Raw genomic sequence first — 17699 nt, 5'->3', positions numbered from 1 at the left:
TGTTTCTTAGACAGCGGACTCAATGGGAGAACACTACAGTATATTTACAAAATGAAGAAATCATAAAGAAATCAGGTGGAAATAAACAATTTTGTCTTTCTCTGTGTGCCCGAAAATCCCACTTTTTTGACTAGTGCTTATTTTTAAGACCATGTACTTTTGTCGCTTGAAAATCCCGGACTGTGCGAAAAATGACCTTCTGAAATGAGAATGAAAACGAAAAAGTTCATCTTGTGAAATTCTCGCCGGCTCGAGGCCATTTGTAACATTTTTTAAAGCACAACAACTCTAAGTGAACGCATCCTGGTTAATTAAGTTGCAAAGCTGTCGTGCCCATGGGCGTAGTAGCTGCTAGCCTGAATATACCATAAGACACCACACTCTATGATAAATGCCTAAACAGTCTGGCTTCTTCTCTTATAAAGCCCGCCGCCGTATAAATTATTCAAATGGAATATAATGACTCATTGGAGAGGCGTCCTTTACCAGTGGAGCGTCGAACATTAATCACTAAATATAAAAAGATTAAAATCACATCTAATAACTGAATAAATCTATAGCGCACTTTTACGAATAATTGAAGTTGTGTGATTTACATTCGGGTCTGTGCTCTGGGCTGTCTGTTCTCGGCGCATTCACTCAGCCTCATCAGGAGTGTGGTGATTAAATAGTGAAATATAGTGCGGCCGTGTACACAGCGGAGATCAGGGGAGCGCGGTGATCAAAGCCAACTGTCAGACGCTCCGGTATCGGCCAAATGTTGAAAAATTGATCACATTAAAGCATCACAGTAAAAGTTCGTATGTGCAAAGACAATCACTCATAGATTAAGCCCTCGTTTTTTTATCCAACTCAGCGGGATGTAGTGACAGGTCCACCGTTATTGCATTATTCAGGCTTTGTGTAATAGCTGGCATGGTTATGATGGCGTCGCTCCCAGTGCATTAAAAAGGAAAGCAATTTTTTGAAAGTAGGGGAAAAAAAAATAGCGGAAGTGCGCGGTGGAGATTGGATATGATACAATAAGTCTGGTGAAGGTGTGTGGGTTTTAAAGACAGGAAGGAGCTCGTGTTTACCGGAAATGGGACGTGCCATTGACAGAAGGAAAATGTAGGATTATAAATGAGTGTTGTATAAATGAAACAAAACACAAGGATATGACTTAGCACTTTAGCATAATAGCCAAATAATTTATTTATTTATTTTTTTTACTGGATGCCCAACACAAGGTGAGGACTTGGACTGGGTGATATGAAAAAATAAATAAATAAAATTGACTTTTGTTTCCCCTGTTTGATTTGCCATTCAATTTTCAATTTTCTTTTTTTTTTTGTCTTTTTTTTTGTTGTCATTTGTCAGTTTTATGTTCGTACTAAAATTGAAAAAAGTTCTCTAATAGCTGTCTAAAAGCTGTTAAAAAAACATTTTTTAATAGACAGCTTTTTTCAATTTTAGTACGAACACTGACAAATGACAAAAAAAATGACAAAAAAACAACAACTTTTTTTCTCATTTGATTTTCCATTCAATTTATTTATTGAATGGATAGGTTTTTTCAATTTTAGGATTTTAGGATAATAGCCAAATATTTATTTATTTATTTATTTTTGAATGCCCAACGCAAGGGGAGGACTTGGACTGGGTGATATGAAAAAAAAAGAAATTAAAAAATTACACTTTTTTTCCTCTGTTTGATTTGCCATTCAATTTTCCAATCTTCTTTTTTTTTATTAGACAGCTTTTTTCAATTTTAGCATGAACATAAAACCCCTAATCAATGCCAATTCACAAAAAATCTAACAGCAGAACTCAAGCGTATAATTTACCTACTATAATTTTAAATACACTAATTTCAGTTCGTTTAAAATTACATTAATTGCTGAGCCCTACACAAAGTAAAACGCAGCACAATCAGATTCTACACAACATTTTAGTCAAGGTTAATTGTAAAGTAGTTGGTTCAGATCACTTAAGTCCGCTGTTCTCTGTAGCGCAGCCCTGTCTAATTACCTTAAGACTTAAACTGCCCTAAACTGATGTCATCACTATAATGTAACGTCCTGGGAGCTTTTGTTGGAACCATTTGCTTTGTCCTGATGAAGAGCCGTGCACCGTCAGGACACTCACACAACTTCGCTCTTAAGCAGCCAAAATTTTCCACAACATCGACTTCCAAACTTTAACACAGCGTAAATAAAACATATGTGCGCCCCGGGTCCCCCCTGCACTGTGTCATTAAAGAGGGCATATAATTTGAAGTCGAGTTTTATGAGCTTTTACACATTTCGTGTTCCCCCTTCATTATCGTACTGTGTATTGAATTTTGATTGATTCGTGCATGTTTGTGTAACGCTGCATTGTCCTGTATTTGAAGCTTCAGATGTCTGTTTTTTATACTTGTGGTAATAAAAACTTCGGGTATAGGGTTTAAAAAAAAGTCACAGCATTTTTCAACAGTCAAAACAAGGTTGAGTTTTTCTCTCAAACTGAAAACACTCTGTTCCACCTTGTGATGTCATCATGTGGTAAAACAGGAAGAGTGCTCCATTGTGTTTTTAAACTCCACACATCTTCACTAGAATCATTTAGATCATTTCAGCTCTGGAATTGATGATCTCTACTGAACTAAAGGTCAAAGGTGGATGTTAATTTGAAAACTACCACTTCATGACATCACAAGGTGGAACAGAGCATTTTGAGCTTTGAAGATGTAGACAGACTAATAGTAAAATGTTACACAAACATGCATGAATGAAACAAAACACCTGCCTTTAAACCTTTAATATTAAAATTTTTTGAAAAGTTTATGGAAAAAATGAATTATGCATTTATTTCCAGAACCGCGACACAGGAGGCTTCAAAGTGTGAGGTAATGTTCAGCTCCAAACTGTACAACTTGAAAGAGCGAAACTTTTGATAATGCTACATGCTCATGTCAACCCAACACGTATAACACCATAAGTCCTGCTAAAACCTGTCTGTGCATGCACATGTCCTGAACACCGGCTTTGGAGCGAGAGTGGACTCAAAGTGTCAGCAAACTAACACGATTATCCACACACAGATTAAATTACAGCGTCCTCCAGAAGGAACTAATGACATGAGATGATGGTGAGGAGGGAGCGCGGAGGAGCATGACTGACACGGAGTTTACACAGATACACACACTACACACACACTGTACACGCACGTTTACCACACTACACACACACTGTACACGCACGTTTACCACACTACACACACACACACGTTTACACACACTACACACACACACACGTTTACACACACGTTTACACACAGTACACACACATACGTTTACACACACTACACACACACTGTACATGCACGTTTACCACACTACACACACACGTTTACACACACTACACACACACACACGTTTACACACAGTACACACATACACACGTTTACACACAGTACACACACATTTACACACAGTACACACATACGTTTACACAAAGTACACACACACACACACCCCTACACACAGTACACACACATTTACACACATTACACACATACGTTTACACACAGTACACACACACACACACACGTTTGCACACAGTACACACACATTTACACACAGTACACACATACGTTTACACACAGTACACACACACGCACACCCCTACACACAGTACACACACATGTTTACACACAGTTCACACACACACTTACACACAGTACACATTCATTCACACATTTACACACATGCGCACACACAAATTTTCACACAATGCTTACACACACACAGACATTTACTCACAGTATTTACACACACATTTACACATATGTACACACACACTCACACACACACCGAGTACACACACACACACACACACACACACACACCCCCACACACACCCCCTCACACACACACAGAGTACACACACACACTCACACACACACCTTCTCTGCTATGAGGCCCCGTGCTCGTCCCCGTGCTCGTCCCCGTGCTTGTCCCTCGTGCTCGTCCCTCGTGCTCGTCCTCCGTGCTCGTCCCCGTGCTCGTCCCCGTGCTCGTCCCTCGTGCTCGTCCCCGTGCTCGTCCCCCGTACTCGTCCCCGTGCTCGTCCCCGTGCTCGTCCCCGTGCTCGTCCCCGTGCTCGTCCCCGTGCTCGTCCCCCGTGCTCGTCCCTGTGGCCTCACCTCTGCTCCTCTTCCTGTTCCAGTGAAGCTGTGATAACAAACACACAGATGAAGTGGACTGTGACATCCTAGAGTCTGATAACACTGTTTCAAATGGAGGGTGTGTGTCTGGAGAAAACTATGGGAGATTTATTGTTTTGGAAAGAACTATGAGTGATATGGGAAAAATTTGTAATTGCATTTTTTTGTGTTTAGATTTGAGGTTAGTTTTGGATTCAAAGTTCACATTTTAAACACGTCCAGGAGTAAAAATATTTGAGAGAAGACTAAAATATGAACTGCTAAACTAATACAAGAATCACATGCAATCTAATCTCATTTCAGTCGTTGAAATAATGAATTCTTGCAGTCCAAACTAGAAGTAAAACCTTATCATTTTGCGGGTAGATTGGAAATTTGCCATATTAATCTTAGTCTTACTTGTGTTGCTCCACTTTTTAAACACAATATATAGGTAATGGGTAGTTAATAATAATGATAATTTTGTTTAGTGTGAATAAATCCAATAAATACAGAGAAATTAACAATGACATCGGGAAAACAAACATCTACATTTTCACAGTTAAAGGTCCTATATTTGAAATGGACTCTTGTGAGATTTAAACCATGTTATAATGTTGTTAGCTCATCAAAAACATACCCGGAGTTGTGTTTTGTTTCATTCACACATGTTTGCGTAACCCTTTATTATTAGTCTGTCTATATCTTCAAAGATTAAAATGCTCTGTTGCACCTTGTGATGTCATGAAGTGGCAGTTTTCAAATTATCAACTTTCTTTTACCTTTAATTCAGTGGAGATTGGCAATTGCAGGTCTGAAATGATCCAAATGATTCTAGTGAAGGTGTGTGGAGTTTAAAAACACATTGGAGCACTTCCTGTATCACCACATGATGACATCACAAGGTGGAATAGAGCATTTTCAGTTTGAGAGAAGAACCTAAAGAAGCCTAAATATGCAGGGTTTTGTGTGTTAAACATGTAAATGAAACAAAACACAACTCCAGGTCTGTTTGCGATGAGGAAAATACATTATAACACATCAAAAAACAGTAAAAAAATATGTCCTCCAGCTCTGTGGGTATGTTATGATATTTGACGTCGCCTGAGCACAAACTATAGGGCTGTCCTTCAAGGGAGAAAGTAAAGGGGAAATAAATGCAGCCCGTATTGCGTAGTAAGCCCTGGGTAATTAATTAAGAGGGCTCTGATTTAGTCATGGCCTAATACCCAACAGTGCACGGCTAAATCACATCCAAGTGAAAGCTAATTATCCTTGTCTCTTAAGCTGTAATGCGTTTTATTTATGACTGCAGTTTCTCAATGCATTTTTCATTTACGCTGTTCTACACGAGTGCTCAGACATTTTCACCTATAGTGAGTTTCAAATTGGGATGTCACAGAACAATCGTAAATTTTGTAGTTGGACAGAAGGAATGTGTTAGCAGTGTAAAAGAGGAGCAGTTTATGAATATGTATAGGTCTGTACAAGGCTTTAGCGGTTGGCTTATAGTCCCGCCCCGGGCACGCCGCTCATTCTCAAGAGTCGTTCATCATTTGAAGGTAACGCTAACCCTCTCCTATGTAAAAGCGTTAAGTGGTTTTCAATGTCAAGGCCAATTGTTAAGAGTCTAAGAAAGTGTTCCTTTAACTCTGCTGATATCACAAGTTGAGGCTTTTGTACCGACGCAAAGGAGCGCTGTGGAACTTTTCCGTTGTCTCCATGGAGATTGGGTTGCAGTACGGCAGGGGTGTCAAAGTCAATTTCACCGAGGGCCACATTAGCAAAATGGGCCAAATGTAACTGCAAAACCGTATAAATGTAACTGAATGTAATGTAAAATAAACGTAACTTATTCCTTGACTACAAACATTAAACATAAAAAAAATGACTGTAACTGCGTATCTCCTGATAACCTGAGATTTTAAGACAGTCATAAGTTTTAATTTACCTTATCGCGGGCCACATAAAACGATGTGGCGCGCCGCATTTGGCCCCTGGGCCTTGAGTTTGACACGGCTTTTTACACTTCTTTTACACTTCCACACCTTCCACACATCCGACCTGGGGCCTCGTTAATGCCATAAAGTGGAATATTCCAACATTCTGCAGAGGCAAGCAGGTAGCAGACCCTTCACAAAAAAGCTACATTGTGCAGCTTTACCAAAAAAGTACTATCTACAGTATCTTTTGTGTTTACTTTATACCCAGTCATCCAAGTTTATGTTAACTGAGTGTATTTAATGCAAACTTCTCAGTTCGTCCCCGCACGCTCAAAGGAGTAATCTAATTTGTGACATCTTCTGAACAAACAAGAATTTATTTACACGATCTAAATAATGAACGTTCGCTGTACTTGTTTAATTAGTTTCAGAGTAGATATAGACAATGATAAAGCACGTCTTTAGCCGAAGCCGCATTGATAAACATGAAGTCGGCGAGTGGAAGAGCGACTCATCTACATGGCATTTCCTTCAAGTGCCCTCACACAGCCTTCATGCCTGCAGTAAGTAGACATTTTTATTCATGTTTTCTATAACCACTGTAATCTGTGCTTCTATTTCAGAGTGGCACGTTTAAATGACTTCTGTCCACTTGCGTTTCCCCGAGAAACTGAATGACCAACAGATTTGTATAAGACAACATGACGTGTCCTATGTTTAAGTACAACATTATCACTGTTATTGTGTTTTAAATGATTTTTGACACAGTAATTTCAGTTATATTGAAACTAAAATGTCTTACTTCATTGCTAGACTGTGCCAATAAATAAATAAATAAACAAAACCAAAGATAAACAAGGCTAATTTAGGGTTTAAAGGGGATGTACGAATGCCCCGGGATCCAGAGTACACACTTCTTCAATACTTATACGACTGTTTTCAATTGAATGTGATTGACAGGTGGATTAATCAATCAGGGACACGCACGGTTTGTATCGGACAAAAGAAAAGAAAAGAAATATCACAAGGCACTGAAAAACATGACATATTTCTGCAGAATCGATAGGCAAAGTACTACACTACACTGTTAATCTGAGGTGAGAGAAATTTGAGTTTATTTGTGAATCATAGGCGACCAATGAGCGACTTCGTTTCACATGCGTCACGGGAAAAAACTGAGCTGACTGGACGATCACGTTTTTGACCGGGCTTAAGGTCGGTGGGGTGAGGGTACGCACATATTGCATAACCAACTCTTTAGGTCAAAATAAGTCCGCTGTGTACTGTCTGCGTCAATTTATAAATCGTTTCATCGTCTGTTAATCTGGAAGTGTGCGATTAGCATGCTAGTGGTTGTGAAAATCCCTTTGAAATTTGCGATAGGTAAGTGAGAAACATGGATCACTGCAAACCACTTAAAATTCACTAGTTCTTCTTCTCGTTTCTATGTTTTTAAGACAGTAAAAAAGTGGAACTGCGCCTTTAAGAAGTCTGTGTTTTTAACATTTCTATAAAAACTGTATATTTATGTCAGCTGGAGAATTGATATTTCTTCAACACTTCGACAAAACTTTGCAAAGATGAGCGGATCTGAAGCCGTGTCCCATTTCCCCGCAGATTTTGGAGGGTTTGATTGACAGGTGGATTAACCAATCAGAGCGACGCGTGGTCCATATGTGTCAAAAACAAACACGGTTGCTTAACATAAAAGACTGAGAAAAAGATATGTTACGAGGAATTTTGAGAGGAGACGTGTTCTATATTTGAGAAACACATGAGACTAATTATAAACAGGTGTGGTCGGGGTCGGGGGTGTGGTCAGGGAAGTTAGGACAGAGGATTTTCACCCTTTATTGTCCCGTTCTAGACGGTTTTGGATCCGAGCAGAATGTAGAATGATGTAGAATCGATTATCGCATCAGCCAATATTGCGATTACTTTTGCGATAAACTGCGTCGCCCTGTTCTTAGACAGTGGATGAAGTGTACTTGGAGTCTTCTCACATAAGCTCGCCTATTGCACTTAGTTCAAAGGCCCCGCGGGTTTCCAGAGCTCATAATTAATGGATCTATCTTTTTGTATGGCTCTATTTATAGTCAACCTCTGTATATACTGTAACATTCCCCACCTTTTCCTTCAAACAGTGCATCAGGCATAAAACCGGTAATTATTAGGTCAAACTGTTGTCAAGGCAGCTGCAGCGGGAATCGGTGACAATGTATCTGTGTTTTGTTTTTATCTCATCTGGAATGCTGTCACATCCAGAGAAACCAGAGCGATCGCAGTGGGAGCCCTCACCGCATGTGGCGTACATTTTTCAGATCTTCATCGCAGCGTGTTTTCCTCGTTGCCAGGGTCTGATGGCAACGCTGGCTCTTTCTGACACAGTTGCCATTCATATTAAATGTTGTGCAGGACATGTGACTTTGTTGTTACACAGAGAGCAGATTGTAGTGGGGGAAGATACAGAGATAAGGCTAAAAGCATTGGCCGGGTTTGTGCTTTGGGAGGAGTGAGAACAGTAGACAAACACTGGAAGCAAGTAACAGTCATTTTACTTCAGAACAGTATGACTCAAGTGAAAGTACAAAGTAGTGGTCTAAGAAATGAACAGTAATACTACGCACGTAAGAGTGATTGTGAGAGTAACTATCTGGACGTAAGATCTCATTAATGACAATAATCTGGGGTGACAATAGTGCAGTTGGTTGAGTGTTTATCCACTGATCTGAAGGTTGGCAGTTTGAATCGGTCAGATCCACTGACTCACAGGTTGGTGGTGCACTTCCAGCTCCCACGGATGAATGCTGTTGTTGTGTCTTTGGGCAACACACAACCCACTCGCCTCTAGTGTCTGCGTACACTCAGGGCCGGCCCAGTCTACAAGCAGAATAAGCAGCAATACTGAAAATAATAGGATATATTAAGTTTTATTGGAAACAGGGCTTGTGTGTTTACAGCAGCCTAAATATCCCTCTCAAACGATTACATTTGTTTTATATCTATAGTAGCAAAATGTCTGTTGCTGCTACATTTGTTTTTGAGCTGGGCAGAGGTGAGGGTAACTGTGTTTACACCGGTGCAAGGACACTTTATAATGTAAATAGAAGCCACTGTCGCCAACTGGAACACATTAAAATCCACTACAAACTAAGTAAAAAAACGTCTAGAATTTAAAAAAATCTTGACCCCTCTTATATGTTTGTGTTCTCTTCTTGTGACTATGATAGTTGTGACATTCTGGATGTTTTCAGTCTGATGTGGGTCATATAAACACAAATACAACTGGTCAAAGTGATGAGAGCATAATATGTCAAATGTGAATCACCAACACCTGAGCCAGGAGGTATCCACTACCGGGGCCCCAGAGACAAATTCAGCTTAGGGCCCCCTGAAAGCTAGAGCCGGCCCTGTGTACTTTGGTGTATGAATATGTGTGTGAATGGGTGAGTGGTTCCTTGATGCAAAGTGCTTTGAGTGCCTTGAATGTGGAAAAGCACCATATAAATACACGACTATTTACCAAAGTTGATGAAACCAGAAGGCCGAAACATGAAATAATGCACAAAATACGGCATTTTCAAAAGATAGAACACAAAAAAGGAGAAAAACTAAATCATATCTGAAGGTAAGGTGTAAGAAGCACAAATGTGAGAATCGTTTAATCTTGTCAACGTAAATCTTTTGTCACTCGTTTAGTTCTAAGTGGGAAGAATAACCAAAACAGAACCAAAGATTACTGCTACTTCAAACTAAATATTACTCAAGTAGGAGTGAATGTATATGGTGTCTGAAAACTACTCAGAGAAGTACCTTTACATAGTTACAATTAGATTTGAATAGTTCATTTCAGTGCACGTTTCAAACATGTCCAGGAGCATTGTATACGTGCGAGACGACAGAAACATGAGCGAAACTATTAAAAGAATCCAGTGTATTCAGAACGTGTTTGTTTAAGCTGCAGGGTTTATAATAAGACTACCGTAGATGCTTTGTTCGTTTGCAGAGTGTATTATGTTACTTAAATAATTGCAGTCTTTACAGTTTTCCATTCAAATTCAAAATCTCACTTGTTTCTATGTCACATAAACATGCACGTCATCGTTATCTGATTTCTGGAGTTATCAGATTTTTGCAGTGACATAAGAAAATAAAAAAATGCGGAAAAGACAAATGGAAAAAAGTGTGATTTGAAAGTTATTTTAAAATATTATTGTACTCCATCTTTAAAATACAACAGTTAATCCATCCATTTTCTTCCGCGTCGTGGGGCAGCCGTTTGACCAGGGACTCCCGGACTTCCCCCACCCCAGGCACTTCCTCCAGCTCCTCCACGCCAGCCGAGAGACATACACAACAGTTAAAAAAAAACACACAACTGGCACGCATCACCAACCCCAAGTGTTTTTGATAATCACATTTCTTTAGTGCATGTAAACACGCACCAAAAGTCAGATCTAATTATTGGGTTATATAGGATTATTCTAGTAATGTAATTTTTTTGTTAAATGTACCCAGCGCTGTGGCTCCACACAGACAAAGCCTCCATCAAATGCAACACAAATGAGATCCAACTTCAGTCTAAACAGATTCACATCCTGAAGACTTGTTTTTACACTTTGCAGCTGTGAAAAATCCATCTAACACCCTGATTATTGTATACAAATATATGTAAATGTATAGAAAGGCATCAACATGAAAACATATGGAAACTGGATACAAAACAGCCAAACCCAAAATTCCTTCGCTTGGCCAAAATCGTATGTATTTTGCAATGTAGTAAAACTAGTGAGTGTAAGCCAAGTTTAAACATCAAAACAGAAACATAATGTTACCTCACAGCTCTAAAAAAAAAAAAAAGAAAAGAAAAAAAGAAAAAATCAGAAAGGAGAACATCAACAACTTGCTGCCATCTGCTGGAAAACTGCACAATAACCATCTGTCCTCAACCTAAAAATAGTTAAGAATGTGTCCAGTGAACTGATTTTGCAATGCTCATATCATGGACCGGTACACACACATAAACGCGTATGGTCACAGGGCAATGCAAAACATTAACTGGACCATAAATTCACATATTATGTGTATGCTGCTAGTGCAACGTGTCCACTCATGTAGTCATTGGAGGAAGGCACAGTGAAGCTAATGGGACAGTGAATCACAATCACAGCAGTAAATAGATGCACATTGCTTTTGCAGCTTATTTTGAATGCGTATTGTCCTAAGCATCAATATATCACGCTTAGATGGGTTTTCTAGGGCAAAGATTTCATATAGTTCAATATTATCCACAGCAATGTTCAGTTCCTGATTTACAGCCAAACAATGAACAAAAGCTAATGGGTTTTGACAGGGGCTTTGGTTTGGATCATAGATTGTATAAAGCGACTTAAAGTGGGCCAAGGAAAAAAGGCAGTATTTAGGTTGATGATTTAATAAACACAAAAAAACAAAATTATCGTGAGTGAAATTGGTTCTGACTTAAAAGTGAACAAAATGATTACTGTATATATTATAATACTGCTTTGGCTGGAACGCTGGAGACGAGCAGGTGGCACTAACAGGCCTAGTTACAGGTCAGATCTGTGGACATATAAATTAAAATACAAGTCTCATGTGTTTTATATCATAATATGTAATTGTCCTACAAACTGGTCTTGCGGTTTTCAGCCAGCTTCTAGAAAAAGGATTTACCGCTAATCCATTTGCTCCATTTATATCTATTAATCTAATTACAACTTAACCTTTGGCCTCTTTGCTACATAACTCAAGACATATTTAGAAACAAACAAATGAGATTATAGTTGAAAAATACTGTATTTGAGATCAAGCATTTTGACACTAGATCACACGTTTCCTTCACAAAACACCAGTCAACAACCATGAGCACGATTTCACATTATACCACATTACATGAGATTCTTTCAGAAATTCAAATACATGGTCAGTTTGTGCTACAGAGTGAATGTCCATAATTAAGCCCTTATGGTAGTGATGAAGATGGGGTCAAAATATGGAGCAAAAAAATCCAACAATTTTAAAAGTAAATGTATGCTTTTCAAATAAATCTGTAGCTTTTTAAAACTTGAAATGCTAAAATATGAACTAAAGTGCTACAATGCCTAAACTGAACGATCTGAACAGCTGATCAATGGTTGTGGACATGATACTTGTTATTAAAAGTAAACAAAAAGCAAACATACTGCAACTTAACTTGACAAAACTACCCAAATGTCAAACAAGTATTTGAATCCATACAATTACTATTACATTCACATGATCCTTAGTATAACATTACTTCTAATAGGATTGAAATCTTTCTAAAAATGTCACATGATGCACGGACATACATAAAACGTTGGAGTAAGTCACTATGAGAAAAAGAGGCATGCATTATTTAAACATACATTATGTAAAACTTATGTCTATGGATTTGAACCAAAAGAGATTCGGATGTAAACAACTTAATTTTGCACGTTTTAGCACACAGGAAGAAATGAATGCACTGTCTTTACTCTTGGTAAATCATTTGTCAGGATTACAATTAAAAGTAAAAGGTTTAAAGGTCCCATATTACACAAAATTGACTCTTGTGAGCTTTAAGCCATGTTATAATGGTGGTACCTCATCAAAAACAGACCTGGAGTTGCGTTTTATTTCATTCACACATGTTTGAGTGATACTTCATTATTAGTCTCTATACATCTCCAAATCTCATAATGCTCTGATCCACCTTGTGATGTCACGTATTGGTAGTTTTTTAAAATAACAGCTACTTTTTTTTAAATCGTTTATTCAATAGAGATTAGCAATTCCAGGGCTGAAATTATCCAAATGATTCTAGTGAAGATGTATGGAGTTTAAAAACACAGTAGAGCACTTCCTGTATCACCACATGACATCACAAAATGAATGTTTTCTGTTTGAGAGAAGAACTCAGCCTAAATATGCAGGATTTGTGTGTTAAACATGTGTGAATGAAACAAAACACAACCCCAGGTCTGGTTGTGATGAGGAAACATTATAACATAGATCAGAAAATAGTGTAATATTGGCCCTTTAAGTAAGGGAAATGCATTCAAAGCTATCTGAACACTGTACATGTTTATATGCAAATTAATATACATCATGATTGGCAATTGTCAACATGTTTCTGTTCTATAGGCCCTGAATAACACTACTCAAAAACTGAACAGTCTCTGTACCATTTGTTGCAATGTCCTGAGTGCTTACTTGTGCATCTTTACGTATTCAGAAAGGTAGTGTCATTATTAGTGTTGTCAGAATAATACAATTTCAAGCCTCATATAGTTTGATTTTTTTAGACTACAGACTTTAATTTTCAAAACAAAATAATAGTACTTTCTTTGCATTATCGTGGTCAGATAATTATAATATTATTATAATTATTCTAAAACAGGAAAGGTCAAACTTTGTACTCTGTTTGGTAGTTGTTGTTTTTTTTTTAATCGATTCTTGTTGAAATTATTATTATGAAGATTCAATACAAATTTTAATATTGATTAGTATCTGGTCTTTGATACTTTTGACACCCTTATAGTCAATATGCTTCAAGACTGAACAGGAACACCTCTCCTAAGTCTACAGGACTCAGTTTACCAGACAGGCTTTATAATATTTGAAATCTAGGACGAGAGAGCTCCAAATATGGGCATGGTCAGTTAAAAAAAGAGTGACTTGGCGTCCCGATGCTGAGGAAGCCTGACGGCTAAATATAAATCCGTGTGGTTTCTTGTGTCTTGCTTCTCAGCAGTTCAGTCTCCTCACTATTTCTATTGTTACCTTCCCCCTAAAGTCTACAAAACCTGTGTAAAAGAGAGGGATTCATGTAAAAGTAAAGCTGAACAAATACAGCAGTGTATCATTACGTACAAAATAGCTTCCATTGTCATCTGTGTGTGCCAACGAATGAAAAATGGCACGTGATTTTTGTGCAGCAAGAGTGTCTTGTCCCTGGATGCCAGTCTATTTCTACAGAAACATTTGCAAACACTCCCTTTTTCAAGTGTCTACAATTCGACCAAAAGCTGAGCTACACACAATAACAACAGAACACGCTCCCTTTGTGCCTCCTGTAACTGTAATGTGTCTGCTTCCCAGGCTCCAGTACCATGGCAGTATCCCCCTAAGGCTTCATTTAGTCCACAGCCGCCGCACCCGGACCTTTAAAGAGCCGCCTTAGACTCTGTTCACTGCAGCCCACATGGGGGCGCCGCAGAGGGCCGTCCGTTCAGTACTTGTTGATCCCAAAGATCCTCACTCCGTGCAGCTGAGGCAGTTTGGGGATGAGAACGGTGAGCAAAGACACGGTGTTGACCACAAAATGGGCCTGGTCGTATTTGGTGTAGAAGCTGGTGAGGATGTATCTAAAAACACAATGGAAAAACAAAACAGGAGGTTAATTGTTGACTAGAAGTCGAAAGGGGCAGTTATGTGCTTTTCATTTGATTTAGGTGCACTTTATTCTTTGAACTGTCAGCATTTTGTGTTATCATTTTCTGTGAAAGAACTATATTTTGTAACCTCAAATATTGACAGAAGCAAAAGAATGAAGATATATTCTGCAGCCATGTTTACTGGTGAATATTAGGTTGCCTCACAAACTGTCCATGTTGACATGATAGGTTACAGAGTTACAACATGAAATAAGTAATGAATGAAGCAGGGAGAGTGAATTAACCAGGTCCCCTAACTAAGTTAGGACATGCCTCTCCTTTATTACAGCCAACTGGCTGCTCTCCATCTCTGAGCACTGATATCCAGTGGTTCTACTGAGATACGGGAGCAGAGAAAGCCTAAACTACACTGTGTCTATGTAAAAGACAGTTTAAATATAAAAGGACACAGGGTTATGTTGTGCACATCCTGTTCTGTACTTGCATACAGGGGCATGTATTAAAAGCTCAGAACTTCCTACCACATGTGTTTCTGTCTTCTAACTCTAGTGCCCGAACATACAGTACATTACATATGACCCTGAAACTAGTGTGAACAAAAATGTACACCTGCAAAAGTGCTATTACCACAATGTTCAGCCTGAGTAGGCAGCTGAACCCCAGGGAACAACAGTGCTTCCTGTAAATAGCACTAATAAGGACAGAAAAGGGCATGAAACAGCATGGGGCTGCACCCAGTTCTGAGCTCCTGAACAATCTGAGAGATTGACTAATGTGCACACTAATTACAGGTGAATGAACTCATTCACATCCTTCAGAGACTATATGTGATCACACTGTAGCTATATTTTGGGTGCTTGTTCATAAATTGCTTGCTTTCATGAGTTTAAACTATAGTTCTACAGTTGTGTGATTTTAATTACTGTATACTGCAGGCAATTGTACTTAATGTGAAGACAGTAGCTGAGGTGTCAACAGAACAGTATATGAACAAAGGTTATAGATAGTTTGAAGGCAAACTTACAAGACAATAGGTGTGATAGTGAGGAACTTTCTTGAAGCCGTGAACTGCACACCATAGTCCATCTGCTCCCAGTGTGTGAGGAGCCTGGCCTTGCCCTGGTCTGGAGTCTCAAACGGAGTCCCTTTGACCGTGTGAAGCAGGAGGTACATGCACTGTAACAGACAACAATGTTAAAGTTTTTCTGGACATTTCACAGTTTGTATTGCATGATTATTGCTGGTATAGTCTGTTTTCCTAAACGGGCCCATATATCCTTTAGTTGAACACAGACTTGAAGCACTGACCAGATTGTGGATGAGGTTTGTAAGCGTCCAGACAACAGGGACGGAGGCGAAGGGAATGCTAAGCAGAATTACATGCAGGAGGCCGATGCCCAGGATGTAGGAGAGCCAGATGCCCCGACTGTTCATGACCCTAGTGTTAGGGTTCACTTCACTGTGCGCTGTGCCCACATTCATGTTGGCAGCTGCTGTCAAAAGAAAAAAAAAACAAAACAAACATGCTATTTAATACAACAATCTAGTAACAGCTAATAGCAAAATTATTGTCTTAACATATAATCAAAACTAGAGCCATTTGGACAAGTATTGGCACAGAAAAATCACATAACTTTACTAGAACATTAGACCTGTCCTCTATGGGTTTAGAATGGTTTGGATCAATCTTAAATGTAATAAAACCACATGCTAATACTAAGGAAAATATTATCATTTTGAGTTTTAAAATAACTGCATGATACTTACAAAGAAGAGCATTTTTTTTCTATCATCATTGCTGTAATAAAACTGTTATCAGTAGTTTATCCAGTTATCTGTTAATTACTGTACACTATATTAGATTGATCACATTTAGCAGTTAGCAACACTGACAAGACATAAAATAAAAAGGAAATTGCCTTATATCAAGTTACCTAAAATATGAGTCTATCTTGTACAAGCATGCCTCCTCTTCAATGACGTTATTTTTTACTTAATTTGGTGTTTCCATGGCAAAAACAAACACATAGCAACTGCATTCACATTTTAATAACCTAGCTAGCTAACCTTTGCCTTTGAGCAAGACTATAAATGGAGCAGAGCTATCTTATCGGACATGTCAACACTGACTGACACAAGTAAACAACTGGGTCAGTCCAAATTGTCCGGGGCTTAAAATAGGCAACAATACCATTTAGCTCTACAAGTGGTATGCTAACAAGCGACAAAGAAGTAGAACACAGGGCTTAGTGATGGTAATTTAGCTAGTTATGCATTAGCAGACAGAGAAAAGGACTTACTGTGTGGAGATCAGCTTCAACTCCAACCTCTATTGGCACTTATCAGTTTTTGGGCTTCTTATCGATGCCTATAGTCAACCTGATAGCTTCTTCTGATCACCAATCAAACGTGGCTGCAGCGTAACCTTATATCTCATCATGCTAGCGACGTGAATCGGGTGCTGATGCTTATGCCATGCCCGCTGCGAATTCACTGCGTTTTTTAGAGATCCATCCACGTTTAGCTTCGTGTTGTAATCGCTCCAGCTGGTGACAACACAGCACTGCTCATGATGTAACGTCACCGATTCACGGCCCCATTTTTCTGCTGTTTTTTTACCCTTGCACGTCGGGATTGGCCGCGATCGGACGGTTTCCGGTCACGTGACAAGCGCTGGCCAATTAGGTTTCGATGCGTTAAACGCACGCTGCTACGCCCCCTCCTCACGTAAAGACACAGGGCTGTACAGAAAGAGGCCACTTAAAGAATAAAAAGAGTGGGTATTGGTTCAAAAACAACTTGATCTTAGTAATATGGCTTTAAAAACTATATAATTTTCTTGATTGGCAACATGCAAAGTTTTAGAGCTGTATAATTGTTCTTAGCAAACTCAATTTTAACTAGTACACATTCTCATCTTAAAATGATCATTATAGGCGATATAGTTAGTTTTTGAAGCCAGGTGCGTTGGAGAGGGCTTGTCTAATGTCTAATCAAAAACAGAAAGACCCACAATCTGCCTTTTTAAAAATGTATTTATTTATTTATTATTATTATTATTATTATTATTATTATTATTATTATTATTATTATTATTATTATTATTATTATTATTATTATTATTATTGATTTTATTTTTATTTTATTAATATTTTTTATTGCATTAAACATA

The 17699-nt window shown here is 38.6% G+C and overlaps 1 protein-coding gene across 3 annotated transcripts; it reads right to left on the bottom strand.

Moving 5' to 3' along the window:
* Positions 1-11908: 11908 nt before the first annotated feature.
* On the bottom strand, positions 11909-17145 carry ormdl3 (ORMDL sphingolipid biosynthesis regulator 3). 3 transcript variants are annotated; one of them, XM_055229440.1, is made up of 4 exons: positions 16828-17140; positions 15836-16017; positions 15552-15703; positions 11909-14497 (listed from the first exon to the last, which is right to left on the bottom strand). In XM_055229440.1, the coding sequence occupies exons 2-4, from the start codon at positions 16007-16009 to the stop codon at positions 14362-14364; spliced, it is 462 nt and encodes a 153-aa protein (XP_055085415.1). In that variant the 5' UTR covers positions 16010-16017; positions 16828-17140; the 3' UTR covers positions 11909-14361. The 3 variants fall into 3 exon arrangements, with proteins under 3 accessions (XP_055085415.1, XP_033840382.1, XP_055085416.1); XM_033984491.2 differs by having other exon boundaries at positions 15836-16020; positions 16828-17139; XM_055229441.1 differs by lacking the exon at positions 11909-14497 and having other exon boundaries at positions 15548-15703; positions 15836-16020; positions 16828-17145.
* Between the last annotated feature and the right edge of the window lie 554 nt (positions 17146-17699).

This window comes from Periophthalmus magnuspinnatus, chromosome 19 (assembly GCF_009829125.3).
Source record: "Periophthalmus magnuspinnatus isolate fPerMag1 chromosome 19, fPerMag1.2.pri, whole genome shotgun sequence".
NCBI classification, from domain to species: domain Eukaryota; kingdom Metazoa; phylum Chordata; class Actinopteri; order Gobiiformes; family Gobiidae; genus Periophthalmus; species Periophthalmus magnuspinnatus.
Note: the sequence above shows the minus strand (reverse complement) of the source record. Positions and strands in the feature narration are given on the sequence as shown.

Excerpts from the sequence above, each read along its gene's own strand:
- ormdl3 (XM_055229440.1), bottom strand. The coding sequence starts at position 16,009 with ATGAATGTGGGCACAGCGCACAGTGAAGTGAACCCTAACACTAGGGTC. Across the intron at positions 15,704-15,835 it reads CAAACCTCATCCACAATCTG|TGCATGTACCTCCTGCTTCA; the intron begins GTCAGTGCTTCA and ends TGTCTGTTACAG. Across the intron at positions 14,498-15,551 it reads ACTATCACACCTATTGTCTT|ATACATCCTCACCAGCTTCT; the intron begins GTAAGTTTGCCT and ends TTGTGTTTTTAG.